Genomic DNA, 19,093 nt, shown 5'->3' with positions numbered 1-19,093 from the left:
CCATGTGGGACCTCGGCAAGTTAGTGGGTGGCTGGTTGAAGAGGGACAGTTGCCATCTCCAGGGCATGGCCTCTGTGCCCACAGAGAGGACTCTGAGTGCCGCCTCTGGCACGCGTGCCATAGATTCGCCACCACTGTTATAGTCCATGGGGTCATAAAGAGACATGAATTAGCAACTGAATGACAAAGTTTGTACCTGGCCTCAGGGATTAACAAATAATAAATACTGGTAGAATCTTTTAAATAACTATTTAATATGACTACGAGTGTGAAAAGCCACAGACTATCTTGATTTTTTTAACCTTTCTCTTCCATTCAGATGTGCCAATTGTCTTTGAAAACCTTACTTTGTTTTTAAGTTAAAATGAAAGTTCACTGCAATATGTAAAATGAATTGGACATTCATTTGTCCAGGCTAGTGTAAGGACTCCTGCTTTGGGCAAGGCTTTGGACTAGAAGACACCCAAGGTCCCTTGCAGCCCTATGATTGCACGTTTTGGTCTGTTGGTTGAAACAGATCTATTTTCAAACTGTATGAGCAGATTTTTTCCTTGTTTTTGTCACAGACAAATTCTTATTGCCGTTACAAGTTTAGTGGTGGCTCTTTCAGTATTTCATTGATTTCTGTTGGAATTTAGTCTTATGGGGATCAACTTCTATTTGTCTTCCTGTACAGAAGTAAGGCAAGCTTGAGGACTGGCTATTGTGAATAATCAGACACTCCAATGATGTGAATCCCTTTGGGGTTATGTACCATGCTGTGTATCAGATTTGTTGGAAATTTCTTGTTTGTAGCATCAGCAATAGCTACAAGAGCTGAGCCTTCAAACAATAAAGGATATCACACAGAGGAAACCCTTAGGGAAAGATTCTCTATTCTGCTGTCTCTTTTTGAGCACTGACTTGACAGGCCACTAAGTCACTAAGACACATCTTTGACCTGTGGTTGAAAACCAACTAGACAATTTTAACTAATTAGCTGTAGTTGGTGTCACTAATCCTGAGACAAAAATCTGTTCTATTTGCAAAGTACAGTCCAACTCGGGTTGCTAGTTCCTACTTTTCCTCTCTGAGAAATACATTCTACCTTGGAGGTATGCAAACTTAATGTCCTCCAGATATTTTGGACAAATTCACATCTGGTTAATGAGTCAACATGATAATTGACAAGGGATCATAGGAGTTGCAGTCCAAAACAAGGTCAGATGTGATGGCCATAGTGAGAACCCTAACTTGTTTCTGTTCTAATAACAGGGTTTAAAGCTAATTCTAGCCTGTTGAAATGGGAAGAATCTAGAGATTCTGTTTTGAATGTTCTGCTAAATAAACCAAAGAAGCAGCATCTGTACATCAGTTAATCACTTTAGTGACAGGAGAAGCTAAGAGGGAATTGCCAAGAAGTGTCTAAACATAGCATTAATTCCTGCTGCGCAACAATTCTCAACAATTGTTCATTTTTATGAAGTCTAAACATGATCTCTGTACTGTTCTTATGCTTATTTCTTTGCTAACCTGCTAGTCTTCTCTTTTGAAGGGAATAAAGAAGGGTGTCTATTTTGCCTCCACTGCATTTAAGCTTGTATCTCAGACATTTTAACCTGATCTATCTAGCAAATTGTTCCAGGCACAGTATGACTCTGTTCACACCAGAGTTATATAAATGATAAAATTGACATGTCTTGTACAAGTAGAGAACTCTACAATCCCTTTGCATCAGGCTGCTCCTAGGCAAAAAAATGCCAGAAGATTTTTGGATTTTAATAGCTGTGGTGTGGACTGGTCACACCCATCTAATGCATGAGATAATCTAAGCTAGATTCAATGCTGTCCAGAGGAAGAGAAAATATTTATTTATTTATTTGTTTGTTTATTAAATTTCTATGCCCATCTCACTAATACATTGCAACTAAAACAGTGTGATGGATATCCTGCTCCTTTGTATCACAGTCATATTGGAGGCACCAAGGTATGAGTTGAAAGAATTAGCTGGTGACATCACCACTCAGCAGGAGCTGGAGCGAAGGATGGGAGTTCACCCCACCCCACAGCAGCACTCAGGTCTTGAACATGATCTTGCTACTTGTCAAGCCTGCATCCCAAACACATGAGCCACTATGCTCCTCCCCTGCTCCTTTATACATTGAGATAGGTCAGTGTACTGTATATACACAAAGTTAGGACTATCCTAACTTTCTTGATGCTCATTCTGCTACTGCTAGATAGACTGGAGAGTCTTGATTGAGATGGAGGCTAAAGGGTGGGTTTTTAATTATATTTTAACATCAATTTCATTTTCTTCACTGAGACACCTAAATTGCGGCAGTCTAAAAAAGCTATTATTAAATTAATGTCACTATGAAATGCTTTCAAAGTTGACCAGCACAAAGAAATAATCATTGCAATGTAATTAATCTAATGCATAAATGATGGGGGAAATGTCTACAGTTCAGAATTACTAATACAAAGCTATAAAGTAATTATTACACCAAGAACTGCATAAGAACGCCAGAAGAACTGTATAACAACTAAAAAAGGAGGTTGTAATTAAAACTATATCTATAACCATTCATTTATAATCAAAGTTACAACAACACAAGTGACTTACAACCAGTCCTTGCATTTACAATTTTCATAGCATTGCCATGATCTTATGATCAAAATTTGGGCACTTGGCAAAACAGGATACATTCAGGATAGCTGAAGCAGCATCCCAGGGTCATGGAACCACCTTTTGTGACCTTCCCAGCCAACAAAGTCAAGAAACTTAAGCAAAGTCAATAACAACCCCAGTGATTCACTTAAGAACCATGGCAAAAAAAGTTGTAAAATCAGGTGCAACTCACTTAATAACGACCTTGTTTAATAATGGAAATTTTGGTTCCAAGTCTGGTTTTAAGTCAAGGATCACAATAAGTGTAATTATTTATTACTATTTTTTTATTATTGCACAGACAGCCAGATGTTCAGACTAGATTTGGCATTTTTGTCTACCTATTGAGTCCTTACCAAGGACCTGGGATAGGCAGATGTTTGAGTTTGAGTTGATGGTATTACCGATATCGTTGCAGGATGGAAGCTGTTCCTAGTAAGGCCGCCTTTTACAATTGACTGATGGCGAATTTGTCAATGCCAATGGTGTCCAAGTGGTGCTCCAGTTGTTTTGGGATTACACCCATGGCGCTTATTACTATTTGTACTACCCTTGCTTGCCTTTGCCACAATTGTTCTATTTCTATTTGTAGGTTTTTGTATTTTTTTTATCTTCTCCAGTTCTTTCTCTTCTATTCTGCTGTCTCCAGGCACTGTCACATCCACTATCCAGAATTTTTTGTCTTTCTTATCGACAATTATTAAGTCCAGGGTGTTATGTGGCAGGTTGTTTGAATTCTAAAGTCTCCTCCTCCTCCTCCTCCTCCTCCTCCTCCTCCTCCTCCTCCTCCTCCTCCTCCTCCTCCTCCTCCTCCTCCTCCTCCTCCTTCTTCTTCTTTTTTCTTCTTCATCATTATCATCATCATCATTATTATTATTATTAGCCATCCATCTTACCAAGGGTAAGTATATTGTAATTTTAAAAAGTCTGAATAAAGGATTATTTATTTTGTAACTAAAATGTTTTTGTTTTATTTTATCAGGCTTTGAGGGCAAGGCTGTTACGATTGTTTCTCTGGATGAGCAACAATTTTTACTAAGCTTTTCATAATCTGTGACTCCCAACCTAAATAATTGTTTGTGTGATGTGTGTTCTTTTTGATCATTTGAAGTGCTCATTTGATCATTTGAAAATTTTTATTTTTGATTATTACACATTGTGTTAACACCAATTTACAGATTTGGATAGTTACAATATATACCACTTGGAGTCGGTTGACTGGAGTAGCCTATAACCTAAATAAATAAATAAATAAATAAATAAGCACATGCTACCAAAAAAGAAACACACTTATAAAAGTACAACAGTCAGAATAAACAGACTACATAGCTGCAGACAATGATCAATTGATACGAATTTATCAAAATATTAGCCCGTACCTAACAGTTTCTTTCAAATGCATTTTACATGTACCAAAGAAAACTTTATGTGTTTTCAAGGGATTACAAGCAAAAACTATTTTTAAAAAAATGTTAAAGCAGCCTTCACAAGGTGCTTCCGAGTAGAAAGGGTTATCCAGACATCATCATCATCATCCCCCAGTTGGGGGATTCTTTCATGTCCCTGGCAGGAGCTGGAGCAAAGGACAGGAGCTCAACCCTGCTTCATGGCAGCACTCAGGTCTCGAATGAGGGCTTGCTAACCTCCACCCCAGTGCCCTAACTACCTGAGCCACCATGCTCCTCAACCAGAAGAGGTAAGATTAATCCACCTGTCTCTATAAAGTAAGCACTGGAGAAGGGCATATATGATAGATTCAGTTTGTCTAGGCCAGGGGTAGGCAACCTTGGCTCTTTTATGACTCGTGGACTTCAACTCCCAGAATTCCTGAGCCGGCTAGCTCAGGAATTCTGGGAGTTGAAGTCCACGAGTCATAAAAGAGCCAAGGTTGCCTACCCTTGGCCTAGAGGCATGTAAGAGGATTTTCCTCCAAGTAAGAGGATTTTCTATGATTTCTCTTTAGTACAATTGAATGTCTTTTTATGTATTTCATGATTCCTCATGTTAACTGCTGGGGATCCAGCTAGATCTTGGCTGATCTCAGAAGGCTAAGGAGAATCTAATCTGGTTTCAATTTCAACTACCAGAAAATCCCAGGCTAAAACTGGACAGCTCATTTTTTTTAAAAAAATCCAGAAGTAAATAAGCATATACCACATTTGTACTGTGATCAAGAAAATTACCTAAACATCTTCCTCCACTTCTAGGGCAAGAAATGAAGAACTGAAGATGGTTCTGTGAAAAGATCAGCTCTTTGTCATTCCTCTTTGAACAAGAAGAGGACTTCAGAACATCCACAGGACCATAGTTGCTCCTTGCAAAGAGGAACAAAGAGAGTACAAGGCAGTGGTATCCATCAGGTTTACAGCTTTGGGAAAGAGGAGGAAGCCATCTTTGCTCAAACTGGGTTTGGCATCTTTGAAAGGGCATTAGGTTCAAATACTTCCTTTTCTAGTCACTTTTGGAAATTGCTTATTAATGCATTTCGCCTGTTAGGGACCTTTGGATTGATATATTTTACAGCACCATCTGAGATTCCTTCAATCCTTAGTGAAAAAAGATTTAAGTACAAGTTTAAGGGTTTAAAAACTTAAATGTAAAAAAAAAATGGTGTTTGGAGAGGAAATAAATGGCAAAAAGGTTATTTAGAACTTTGATTTTGGAAAATTACAAATGGACTAAGGGTCCAGATGGATTTGAAATAATGTTTTGGAATTATTTATAATAATCCTTCCTATGCAAATATTCTTGAATTCTTAAAAAAAAAAGAAGATAGGATGAGATTTTGAAGGCTGGATGCTAGTAGGAACCAGGAGGAAATAAAAATTAGAATTAAAGGAGAACAATTAAATTTCACTTACTAATGAAGCAAATATTTTTGAACAATGGACCCAGAAATCAATTTTAAGAGTGTTTGCCTATGTAGATAGACTGTGTTTAAAAAATGTTATGGAAGAGGAATAAATTTTACTTGGCAAGATTGAGACTGACATGAAAGTAGATGACAGGCTACAAGAATTATATGGAAAAAGATGCTATAACATACAAACAAAAGAAACTGACTGATGTCTCAATTAAAAGGGATATACACATACCAAACCAAGAGAGTAACCTGGGTAATTTTTCTATATGGATTTTACAAAAGAAGCTTGTTAAATTTTAAATAATTTTATGAGAAGGGGCAAAGAAAATAAACAGAAAGCAAGTGCTAGGACATTATTTGAAGGGATTAAAGATTAAGATTGTTAAAAGTAAAGGGAATGAATGTCAAGCTGGTTTATTTGATCAATATTAAAATAAATATGTTGTCTCTAGTAACCCTTGATGGACTTTTCTGGATCGAGATTAAGAGGGTGAGGCTTTAAGGATATTTCTATGGATAAGAGATGAAATATGGGAAGAAGAGATCATTTGCTGTAATTTAGAGAAGGTGATGTTACTAAAATTGTTTATACTGATTGTCTTGAAGGACAGTCATTTGTTTATATATTTGTTTAAATTTTCTTTATTACATTTTTATTTGTTGTTTCTGTCCTGTTTTTCTTTCTGTCTTTTTCTTTCGGTATCTTATTTTGTCCTTTTCAAAGTTTATATTAGTTTTTATGTTTGCAATGGTAACTTTAATAAAATTACTATTAAGAAAAAAAACTACCTAAACATCTTTCTCAAAGCACCAGAAGTTGAACCTAATTCAAAGAAGTTTTTATCTCTCTCTGTTAGCCAGGACTGCCCAAGGGACAATGTAACTCAGGAAGAATAAAATAAAATAAAATGCCTGAGTAAGTTTGTAGAACTCATATGTACTGAGTTGTAGACATGAATTTGTTTTAGACAAGTTTAACGTTTGCAAATATATATCAGTATATATATTCTTGGGTATTCTAAGGTCCAAGAACAGGTTTAAAAGTTATGCAATAAAAGAGCAGAGAAGGTGAGCATTTAGAAATCTTTCTCTCAACATTTGATCTTCATTCCCTGGCAAAGTTTCCTTTCCAACCATAGAATAAAACATTTTCTCAGCATGGTGCCAAGACAAAGTGTCAGAGAAAGTATGTAATGAGAACTAGATAATGAAACACCTCCTGACACTATTTTGACAGATAAAAAGTTTGCAGGTTTGATTGCCATCGTGTTCAGACCTGGGCACCAATGGGGTAAATTTGTTCTGAAATATAGTGTGGGATTCATTAGCATTTAAAATTGGTGACGAAGCAAAGGTGTGTTCTGAATAACTACGAACACTGCAGTCTTAGAATATAAAACAGTGATTGTGTTTAGGAATCTGTTTCCAGATCAACTAGCTCCTCATTTGATCAGCTGTTTTACACTTTCCTGAACAGCTTTACTAAAGGCATTATGGATGACAACAAAATTAACAAGAAGCAGGCAAGTTAAGTAATTACAGAGACTCTTAAGTTTGCCATTTTCTGGATTAGACTCTAATACTGGGAAAAAGCTCACAACCCAGGCCCTCTGCTGCTTTGATGTTAATTAATTAGGTTATTCAATGCTTTGGATTTGATTCAAAAGAGATAGCTTGTATCTCGCACCTCTCTGGAACTCATTAAAGCAGCTGTGTCCATTTTTCAAGATTGCATGAGTGCAACAGAAGCAGCAGCTGCACAATGCTAGAAAGTGACATAGATATCTATGACAGTTGTTGGATTCATATGATCCCAGGTTCTGAAATGCCTGTTCCAATGAATAAAAAAAATAAAATCCAGAATACTGGAGTGCTATAACTACAAGGACTAAGGCATCGCCTCTGAACTACAAACCATTATAAGAATGGCAGAAATCCAAACACTGTGAGGGAGAAGATGAAAAGGAAGATTTCCAAACTTGTGTGTAATCTTTCCTATACCAAATAGTTCTTCTTGGTTTCCTCCCAATCCAGTCCCACCAAATGGAATTCATGGACTTCAGAGAAGTAAGTTTGTATTAGGTTTTATCTGTAGGCCAGTTAATATCATTCCTGTCTTATATTTCTTAAGGCTAGACCTATTTGGTCCTAAATATCCTCTGAAAAGGAATTTGCACAGAAGAGAAAGGAAATGGGGAATCTCTTCCTAGGATACTGGCCAGTTTGTCAACCATCTCCACAAAGTAAGTAAGTAAGTAAGTAAGTAAGTAAGTAAGTAAGTAAGTAAGTAAGTAAGCAAGCAAGCAAGCAAGCAAGCAAGCAATCAAGCAAGCAAGCATAATCACAGGTCATAGCATAGAAATGTCATAACACAGAATAAAATAATAACATTATAAAATAGAGTAATGGAATAAATATTACATATGAAAAGGTTACAAAAGAATAAAGCCAAAGCTACAGCTAAGAACTTAAGTATTTCTCCTTACATTTAAATGAGAGCAGAGGAAAAATAACAACTTGGTGACTGACAATGGAAATATATCTCCATGGTATTAACACATGAGTATCAGTGATGACAATTCTCTGCTTCTCAGCTTTGGGACAGGCAGGATGCAACATGTGAGGACTGCTAAGAATGGACTGCTGTCTGTTGGAAGCCCTCTGGGCTATAGAAATCCTAAATTTTGCCTGATCATCTGATCCTGGTGGTGCCTCTGACAAATATATCATGAACCCCTTAAGCTGGGAAGAATTCTGTGCCTGTCTAAATTCTAGAATTGAGTTTGTATGCTTTCAAGTCAGTGTTGACTCCTGATGACTGCCTCAAGTAGTTTCTGCAGTTTTCTTGGCAAATTTCAGAAGTGGGTTGCCAGTGCTCACTTCCTAGGGATGAGAGACACCAAGTTGGCTTCATGCCTAAAGAGGGACTAGAATCCAGTCTCCTGGTTTCTAGCCTTAATTACTATCACAAAATGGTTCTCATGTTCTGGTCATAGTACAACTGTACTGAGCTATAAAGCCAGAGTATACAGTTTTAGAAATATGTTATCTAGGGGGACTTTCATTGTCTTCCCACACTGTGTGTCTGGCATTTCCAGTTAATCCAAAATCAATTCTCCCATAGGAATGCTTTTGCTGTGAATTTCTTGAAAACAGGCAGGAGCTGCTTGTAATCCCCCTGTCGTGTTATGATGTTGTGGTTCTAGTTCAGGGGTTCTCAATCTTGGCAACTTTAAGACTTGTGGACTTCAACTCCCAGAATTCCTCAGCCAGCAAAGTTGAAGTCCACAAGTCTTAAAGTTGCCAAGGTTGAGAACCCCTGTTCTAGATGAAGCTTTTTTATATTAAGCAACCAGAAAGAAGACAAACCTACCCAGATGTTCAATGGAATAGTATCGCTGTTTGCTGTCCACCCGGACTGTCTCGGCGTAGGGGCTGCCTACCCCATAGCCAATGATGTAGCCACGTACAATGATGTTTGGATTCAATGGTGGTGTCCAGCTCATTACAATGCTGGTTGACAAAGGCCTGACGTGAAGAGAGCTTGGCTGGTCAGGCACCTGAGATTCTGGAAATCAAAAGAAGGGATTGTTACCATTGACATAAAGGCATTTGAATAACAGGAAGATTTCAATATTAGGTAAAAATACTTCTGTTGTTTTTTTGTGTGTGTGGGGAGTGAGGGGACGTAAAATGCAAACCATTTCAGTACTGTTCTTAGCTTCTGAATAATCCTACCTAGCTGAATTTTTTTTTTCCAATTATAATACCTCACAGGACAAAACATAGCATGTGCTAAATGGAATATTTCTCATATTACCATTTATTTCTCCTAAATGGAGTGAAACTACCATTATTATCTAGGGGAAAAAAGAGAGAGATAACAATAATGAGGGGTTAAGAAGAAATCAATAAATATAAGAGAGAAAACAGGGAAAGGGAAAGAATCTACAACACATTTTTTTAAACAGTGCATAACTATTATATAGTCAAACATAAACACAATCATTCCTGTCAGCTGGGTATAAGCATAAAATTTTCTTTATGCTTCCATGTTTATTCAGTTCAACCTCCCCATTTTTTAGCCTTTTAGGGTTCACTCATGACAGATTTTTAAACAATCTGAGTATGCATTTACAAAGCATTTGAATGAATTTTATGACATGAAAGCAGATATTCCTGATGGCCATTGTGCATAAGAGTGGGTGCTTTAAAATCTTGCAAAATTAAAATGAATTCTTTCCTTGCTAGTTTGCAAAGGGCTGCTGTATCACAAGCTTCTTCAGAGCAGCCAGAGACTGACTCATATCTTTTCAACAGAAAAAGATAAGTTGTTAAGCTTCACTGAACAGGTAGAACCGGGGAAGACAAATAGATATGAAGATAAACATGCATGACCCAGAATAATGTTTCAGGATCTAATCTGAATTGATCACCAGGACCAACTGATCACCAGGATCCAAGCTTTTGGGTTCGTGTGGAACAGCCCACTGCAGATATTCTGGAGAAAAAGAAATGATGATGGGTTCCAGTACGAGCGCCAAAACTTGGAAGAATAAACCTTTGATCCCGGTGACCGACTAAGAGTGGATCCTGCAACAAATGGATATGGTATAAGGAATTAGCTACATGAGAAGTAGTACTGGCTAGCAGCCTGGCTATTTAAAAAAAAAAGGGGGGGGGGTTTGGAATGAGTCATGGAAATTATGGGAATCAATGGCTATTAAGAGATGATGGCAGTGGGACTGCCTCTGAAGACTGCTGGGAGACAAATGGACTTCCTTGTGTAGTTGATTTTGTGTGAGATTAGACTGAGGCACTAGGTAGGCCAGGGGTCTGATCAATCAGGGTACTGCTTAGCTTCTTATATCTGCAGGGTATGGTAAACAAGCAGTAGTACATGTAAGAGACATGTAGAACTTCAGTTGTATTATCATAGATGCTATCTTGACTTGTGGACACCTCTGAGCCCAGTTATATTAAAGTCACAAAGAAGTTAAACGTAAAAGAACATGTCAGCTTGGATGTTTTCTTGCAGATGTTTCATTACCCAACTTGGGTAAGATCTTCAGTGATAGAAGATAGTGGGATTTGTTTATACACAACAGCTTACCCTGTGCAAATATTCCCTTTTATTGGTGAAATATCAATGCAAAATGTTTAAGACACTCAGACAAAAAGGCCTATGAAAGATTACCATCATAAACACTGAAATTAAAAAAAAAACATTTTTTTTTAAAAAATGATGAGACTAACATTTGTCAGTGTGGCTGACCTTGATTACTTCCTCTGTGCTTTTAACACATTTTATGGGATTTGTGATTAATTTTAGCAGTTTCCAATAAAACGTTCGACCCACTCTTGATGTTTGATTAGAACTGAAGAAAATTAGAATTAAGATATAGCAGTGTTAGCAAAATTTTAATAAAGCACCATTTTCAGGTGAATTTATTTTTGAGCTATACTTGGCTAAAAAAAGGCTTACCTAATTAAAAATATATTGGAATATCTCACATATTAAAAGACACGATGTCCTGAGAACACAAGGCTTATGTAATTTTTTTTTATAATTGCATAAAAATATTTGAAATTGTTTGCTATATATTTCTGTAATGATTATTAAATGCCATTTTAAATCAGCTTTATAAAAGTTACTGTATTCACTTGGGTGTTGAGGCAAGATTCTTATAAATGTAACTATTTTTATAAATGTAAGAAGTAGCAATAACAAAGAAAAAAGGAAAAGCTGATGAAAGAGAAAGTTAGGTATTGAAAGTTGTTAACTATCACATAGTTCATTAATAATTATAACTGATGACTTGATGAAGAGCTAGAAAAAAATGGTTCCAAAAATAGATCTTAAACATCAAATTGGTTTCAATATGTGATATGCTAACAATATGAAAATAATAAAATTCCACGACCAGGCTATCCAAATTCTATACTGAGAAAAATTGATTTTGAAACCTGCTTATACAGTATTATGCAAAGCATTCAAATTCAAATTTATGCCTAATTTATTTTGTAAATGTTTGCACAATTTTCTGGTCTTGAGAAGGACAACATAAAAAAAATTCCTATCTTCAGCCCTGGAAACTCTTCTGACTTCTTAGAATTCATTGACATTGTTAATCCATTTGTACACAACCTATAACTAGCATTAGGAACATGATCTATAAAGCTAAAGACAGAATTTGCAAGAAGGTAAAGTTTTCATGGAATCATCTTCTAAGCCAGTGTTTCTCAAACTTGGCAACTTTAAGATGTGTGGACTTATTTCCCAGAATTCCCAAAATTCTGGCAGTTGAAGTCCACATACCTAAACTGTTGAAGCTGAGAAATGCTATATTCTCTATATTACCAGTTTGGAGCAGTCAGTTAGAAGACAGGAAGAAAAGTAGTGACATGATGTTATTTGATTAAAGGAAAAGCAAGGAAGCAATCATAAAAAGTGGAAATAGAAGGAAAAAAATGTCCAAGGGGAACACAGTATTATAGCAAAGGAAAAGTCAGGGACACTTTTCTGGAAGGGTTCAGGGATGAGATGAGATGAAATCAGCTTCATGGGAGGATGAATTTGCTGGATTGTCATGAATGAAGACAAATCTACATGTCCCAGGATAATCTTGCAGGATTCAATCTGGGTCGGTCACCGGGACCAAAGGTTTTGTCTGGACTCGTGTTAGAGTCCATCCTCAGGGAACAGACAGAGAAGTTCCCTGAGAATGGGCTCCAGTATGAGTCCAAATGCTCAGAAGATGAAACTTCTGGTCCCAATGACTGACCCAAATTGGATCCTTGCTGGATCACGTTTATGAAATAGGAGGAAATAGGAGAAAATTCCATGTCTACATAGTAGAATTCCTGATTTGTTTTTACTCAGGTATAACATAATAATAATAATAAATAATAATAATAATAATAATAATAATAATAATAATAATAATAATAATAATAATTAGGTACACAGCTGGAATAGTGGACTGGACTCAAGCAGAACTAAAAGCAATGGATAGGCAGACCAGAAAAATAATGACAATGAATCAAACCCTGCATCCACGCAGTGACATTGATAGACTTTATCTACCAAGGCAAATAGGTGGGCGTGGAATGCTACAAGTACATCAGATGGTTGAAGAAGAAAAAATGGCTTTGGAAGAATATCTGAAGAACAATGATGAAGATGCACTGAAATTAGTATATCAGGAAGGCTTACTAACTACTGGAGAGACCAAACTGGCCTACAAGAAAGACCAAATGAAGAACAGAATAGAGGCATGGGAAGACAAAGCACTACATGGCCAATACATGAAAAAAATAGCTGGGAAAGCAGATAATAATAAAACCTGGCAATGGCTAAGAGCAGGAAAATTGAAGAAAGAGACCGAGGGACTAATTTTGGCTGCACAAGACCAAGCCTTAAGGACAAATGCATACAAAGTCAAAATTGAGAAGACAGCAAAAGACAGTAAGTGCCGCCTTTGCAAAGAAGCTGAAGAAACAGTGGACCACTTGGTAAGCTGTTGCAAGAAGATTGCACAGACTGATTACAAGCAGCGGCATGAAAAAGTAGCAACAATGGTGCATTGGAAGATCTGCAAAAAATATCATTTGCCTGTAAGCAAAAACTGGTGGGATCATAAAATAGAGAAAGTCATAGAAAATGATAAAATTAAACTGCTCTGGGACTTCAGAATTCAAACAGACAAGCACCTGCAACATAACACCCCAGACTTAACAATTGTCGATAAGAAAGACAAAAAAGTCTGGATAGTGGACGTGGCAGTGCCTGGAGATAGCAGAATAGAAGAGAAAGAACTGGAGAAGATAACAAAATACAAAGACCTACAAATAGAAATAGAAAGACTGTGGCAAAAGCAAGCAAGGGTAGTACCAATAGTCATAGGCTCCTTGGGTGCAATCCCAAAACAACTGGAGCACCACTTGAACACCATTGGCATTGACAAATTCGCTATTAGTCAATTGCAAAAGGCGGCCTTATTAGGAACTGCTTCCATCCTGCGACGATATCTGTAATACCATCAAACATCCACATCTGCCTATCCCAGGTCCTGGATAAGGACTCGATAGGTAGACAAAATGCCAAATCCAGTCTGAACATCTGGCTGACTGTTCAATGATCAATAATAATAATAATAATAATAATAATAATAATAATAACAACCCCCAGTGAGGCACTACCTTGACGTGGTTGTGGGGCTTGTGTACTCTGAGGAAGATGAGAGCTATGCCAGAGGTTCAACCATACTGGGCAGGTCTATCAGAGGAGTCAGACAAAGAGTGTCTCTCCCATACAAAATATGGTGAGACGTAAATTTCAGAATGCCATACCAGCTCGGATGTCGCCCGGGTTAACAAGGTCCGCGCTAGATATTGGAGTTCCTGGATATCTGGTGAAAAATGGGTTACAGGACTCAGGACTGTTGGCCGAGCAACCAGGGCCAGCAGCTGCAGAACTACTGGAAGAAAAGGTGTTTACCCGTCGCAGATACACAGTGATGGAAAACAAAGAAATAATGATCTGTTACTACAGATCAAGTCCAACAAGAAGAGGATATCTAAAATGAATGCACCAGTTCTGGAAAGAACAACATCCAGAATCAGAAATAACAGAACAGAGACTAGCAGATCAACGCCGATTTATAATACGAAATAAAGTATTTACAGAAACAGAATTGGACGAACTGCAAAGGTTTACCCAGGGCAAAGAAATCAAAGCCTTACCAGAAGTAATTCAGAATATAGAGGCAAACCAGGGGGAGTTGGCAGTGAAAGAATCCAGTAGAGATATACAACTGTTCTCATTTGGAAACCAGGCACCTCTTCCTCAGGAAGAACAAAACTCTCTAACTAAAGAAATAAAAGAATTGAAACAAAGAATAACTGAGCATCTAGAACAGCACAAAAACAACAGAATAAGGCTGCCTGCATTGAAGCTTGTTCCAAAGAAACAGCTAGCACAAGCATTAAAAGATGCAAATACTGCAATAGCAAGTATAAGCACCAATTCACTGCAAGAAACAAACCAACTAATGTACAGCACAGCTGCAGTTATAACAGAATACCTGGGATGCAAAATCAACAAAAGAAGAAAAACAAACAAACAGTGCACCAGAAAAATGGAAGGTTAGACTAGAAAATAAGATCAGCAAGTTAAGATCACATGCAAGCAAGCTAGAACAGATGAAAGAAAAGAAGCTGAAGAACAAGAAGACCAAAGAATACCTAATCAAGAAATACCACTTAGAAACAAGGAAGATCAAGGAAGCACTGGAAATAATAAAGCAACAAATAACAGCTATAGCCAGGAAAATCAGTAGATATGAAGCTCGAATTGCAAACTATAGGCAGAACCTCCAATTTCAATCCAATCAGAAACGTTTCTACCAATCCATCAATGGAGAAACTGCAAGGAATCAGTCAGTACCTGACAAGGAAGAAACAGTGCAGTTCTGGAAGCAGATATGGGATAACCCAAAGAAATACAACAAGGATGCGGCTTGGTTAAAAGAGGTGGATGCAAATAAAACAGAAGTTGAAATGAAAGAACTAGTAATAACAACAAAAATGGTAGAAAAAAGAGCAAAGAAAATCAAAAATTGGTCAGCACCAGGTGAAGATGAACTGCATGGGTTTTGGTTGAAACATCTAACTGTTATACACCCACTCATTGCCAAGCAGTTCAACAATATACTACAAGGAGGAGAAATTGAAAAGTGGCTAACAACTGGGAAAACCTACCTAATAATGAAAAATCCAGCAAAAGGGGCAACACCAGGTAACTACAGGCCAATTACCTGCTTACCAACAACTTTCAAATTACTAACTGGTGTGATAGCTGATGCAGTACAACAGCATCTAGTTGAAAACAATCTCTTTCCACCTGAGCAGAAAGGAAACCGCCCCAATAGCAGAGGAACAAAAGATCAACTCCTAATAGACAAAATGATCTTGGAAAACTGCAAGAGAAGGAAGACCAACCTGAATGTGGCATGGATTGACTACAAAAAGGCATTTGACTCTCTGCCACATGATTGGATAATAAAGTGCCTAGAAATAACAGGAGTCAGTAGAAACATCAGAAAATTTGTGCAAAGATCGATGGCACAATGGAAGACACAGTTGCAGATCAATGGTGAGAGCTGGGAGAGGTTAATATCAAGAGAGGAATATTTCAAGGAGATTCATTATCACCATTACTATTTGTTATTGCACTGTTTCCTCTGTCAACAATACTGAATAACTCAGGACATGGCTATCAAACATCAAAAACATCTGCCAGACTATCCCACCTCCTTTACATGGATGATCTGAAGCTGTATGGAAAAACATCATCTGAAATAGAATCGCTGCTCAACACTGTCCGTATATATAGCCAAGATATTGTAATGGAGTTTGGCTTGGACAAATGTGCCACACTTACTATCAAACAAGGAAAAATAGTGAAAACTGAAGGAATCAAGATGCCCCACGAAAATAACATTAAGAGTCTGGATGAGGAAGAGTACTACAAATACTTGGGTATCCTTCAAGCTGACAACATCAAGCACACTGAAGTCAAGAAAAAGATTAGAAGTGAATACATCAAGAGAGTGAAGAAGATCTTAAAGTCCAAACTCAATGGAGGAAATACCATAAAGGCAATCAACACCTGGGCAATCCCAGTCATTAGGTACACAGCTGGAATAGTGGACTGGACTCAAGCAGAACTAAAAGCAATGGATAGGCAGACCAGAAAAATAATGACAATGAATCATGCCCTTCATCCACGCAGTGACATTGATAGACTTTATCTACCAAGGCAAATAGGTGGGCGTGGAATGCTACAAGTACATCAGATGGTTGAAGAAGAAAAAATGGCTTTGGAAGAATATCTGAAGAACAATGATGAAGATGCACTGAAATTAGTATATCAGGAAGGCTTACTAACTACTGGAGAGACCAAACTGGCCTACAAGAAAGACCAAATGAAGAACAGAATAGAGGCATGGGAAGACAAAGCACTACATGGCCAATACATGAAAAAAATAGCTGGGAAAGCAGATAATAATAAAACCTGGCAATGGCTAAGAGCAGGAAAATTGAAGAAAGAGACCGAGGGACTAATTCTGGCTGCACAAGACCAAGCCTTAAGGACAAATGCATACAAAGTCAAAATTGAGAAGACAGCAACAGACAGTAAGTGCCGCCTATGCAAAGAAGCTGAAGAAACAGTGGACCACTTGGTAAGCTGTTGCAAGAAGATTGCACAGACTGATTACAAGCAGCGGCATGACAAAGTAGCAACAATGGTGCATTGGAAGATCTGCAAAAAATATCATTTGCCTGTAAGCAAAAACTGGTGGGATCATAAAATAGAGAAAGTCATAGAAAATGATAAAATTAAACTGCTCTGGGACTTCAGAATTCAAACAGACAAGCACCTGCAACATAACACCCCAGACTTAACAATTGTCGATAAGAAAGACAAAAAAGTCTGGATAGTGGACGTGGCAGTGCCTGGAGATAGCAGAATAGAAGAGAAAGAACTGGAGAAGATAACAAAATACAAAGACCTACAAATAGAAATAGAAAGACTGTGGCAAAAGCAAGCAAGGGTAGTACCAATAGTAATAGGCTCCTTGGGTGCAATCCCAAAACAACTGGAGCACCACTTGAACACCATTGGCATTGACAAATTCGCTATTAGTCAATTGCAAAAGGCGGCCTTATTAGGAACTGCTTCCATCCTGCGACGATACCTGTAATACCATCAAACATCCACATCTGCCTATCCCAGGTCCTGGGTAAGGACTCGATAGGTAGACAAAATGCCAAATCCAGTCTGAACATCTGGCTGACTGTGCGATGATCCATATATAATAATAATAATAATAATAATAATAATAATAATAATAATAATAATAATAATAATAATAATAATAATAATAATAGTAATGTTTGAAGGGACCTTGGAGGTCATCGCGTCCAACCCCCTGCTCAGGCAGGAACCCTACACCATTTCAGGCATAGGCAACCTTGGCTCTTTTATGACTCGTGGACTTCAACGCCCAGAATTCCTGAGCCAGCCATGCTGAGGGGAAAGGAAGAGGTTTCCAAGTTGAGCCATGCTGGCTCAGGAATTCTGGGAGTTGAAGTCCACGAGTCATAAAAAAGCCAAGGTTTCCTACCCCTGGCCTACATTAAAAAAAAATTAACACAAAGAAGTATTTTTTCTCCTTGACAAATGATATACACATAAAGAGGTAGGTTTTTTTCCCCCTTTCCTGAGTAAAGGAAGAACTGATGAAATACACTAGGATTTTCCTCCCTCAAAATACAATAGGATGCCTCAGAAAGTTCTCTTCCCCCCCCCCATGAGACAAGAAGTCTTATTTTTCATCTTCTCTTTCACAAAACGAGTACAGCAGAAAAGAAATACTATAAAGGTAATTATTTTTTACTGCAAAAAATATTTAAACTATGTGATAATATGTGGTATCAACGAGCATCTTTGGCTAATTTTGCAAAAGCTAAGCAGGGTCTGATGTGGTTCATATAGGAAATTTCAGGAGATCAGACAAAAATCTTTTTTTTTTTAAAGGAAACAAAACATGGGATTTTCTTTCAAAATGAATATTTAAAACCTTTCCAGCTGTTGGAAAGACTGTTTTGGCTTTCCAGGGAATCTTAGATAGCCTGCATTGTTTAGATTTCTAATTGCTTTAGCAAAATATACTATCCATAGGGATTTAAGGGAATTCTTTAAGATACTATTTGTTCCCATGTTAGTGCAAATGCCAAGAAGGAAGCAGTGACAAAACTGTTACAGCAAAAATGAGAAAAAAGGGCCTGCCGTAAATAATCTCTTCCTTAGCAATCTTTTCCTTCCCGTGCTAGAATTTACCAGATCTGCTTCTCTACAGGGATGATCCTTAAAGAAATCATCTCAAACAGGGATAGGAAAAAGCTAGTTCCAGATTTAATACCAGGTCTCTGGCTGATCTGCAGTAGACTGTTAAATTACAAAGATGTGCAAAATTGCATGCCAATCATGAAAGCACACAAAACAAGTCTCCTTAGATTTGAAATCTTTCTCCTGAAATGAATAAATATTGGGGTTATCAGTCATGGATTTTTGATCCATTCAGTTGAAACATCCATTCTGAACACTCAGGAGGATTTGAGGCTCTCGACACACCAAGTTTAATATTTCAACTGAGTAAACCGGCTCTATGGTTCTCTTGACAAATCAGATGCCCTGCCCTGCAAAGGAAAGATTTGCCCATCTCATATTTCCAGTTGTGTTAGGATACAGGCTCTCAGAATTCTTACTGAATTCCTAATTCCTATAGAGATAAAGCTGGAAGTCAGAAAGACTGGGGGATTTTAAAGGTTAAAATGCCAAACATGGAGAGAATCAGGCTGGTGATGGATACCCTAGAGCTTAAAAAGAAAAGACAGGATTAAGAATGAATGTAGATGGAATAAATGTCAGCTGAATACAAAAGTGAGAGACCAGTACAAAAGAAGAACTTTGAGATACTTTGGTCATATAAAGCAAAGGAATAAGGCTTAAA

General features: G+C 37.5%; 1 protein-coding gene across 1 annotated transcript in view; it reads right to left on the bottom strand.

The window, feature by feature from the left end:
• The window catches only part of DCC (DCC netrin 1 receptor), a 450,546-nt gene that overhangs the window by 160,199 nt on the left and 271,254 nt on the right, over positions 1-19,093 (bottom strand). Inside the window, exon 11 of the mRNA XM_039322125.1 lies at positions 8,887-9,081. Coding sequence (XP_039178059.1) covers positions 8,887-9,081 — 195 coding nt within the window. The remainder of the gene's footprint in view (positions 1-8,886; positions 9,082-19,093) is intronic.

This window comes from Crotalus tigris, unplaced genomic scaffold (genome assembly GCF_016545835.1).
Source record: "Crotalus tigris isolate CLP2741 ecotype Arizona unplaced genomic scaffold, ASM1654583v1 scf7180000023830.6690815, whole genome shotgun sequence".
Taxonomy (NCBI): domain Eukaryota; kingdom Metazoa; phylum Chordata; class Lepidosauria; order Squamata; family Viperidae; genus Crotalus; species Crotalus tigris.
The sequence above is the reverse complement of the archived record's forward strand: the minus strand, read 5'-3'. Positions and strand labels throughout refer to the sequence as shown.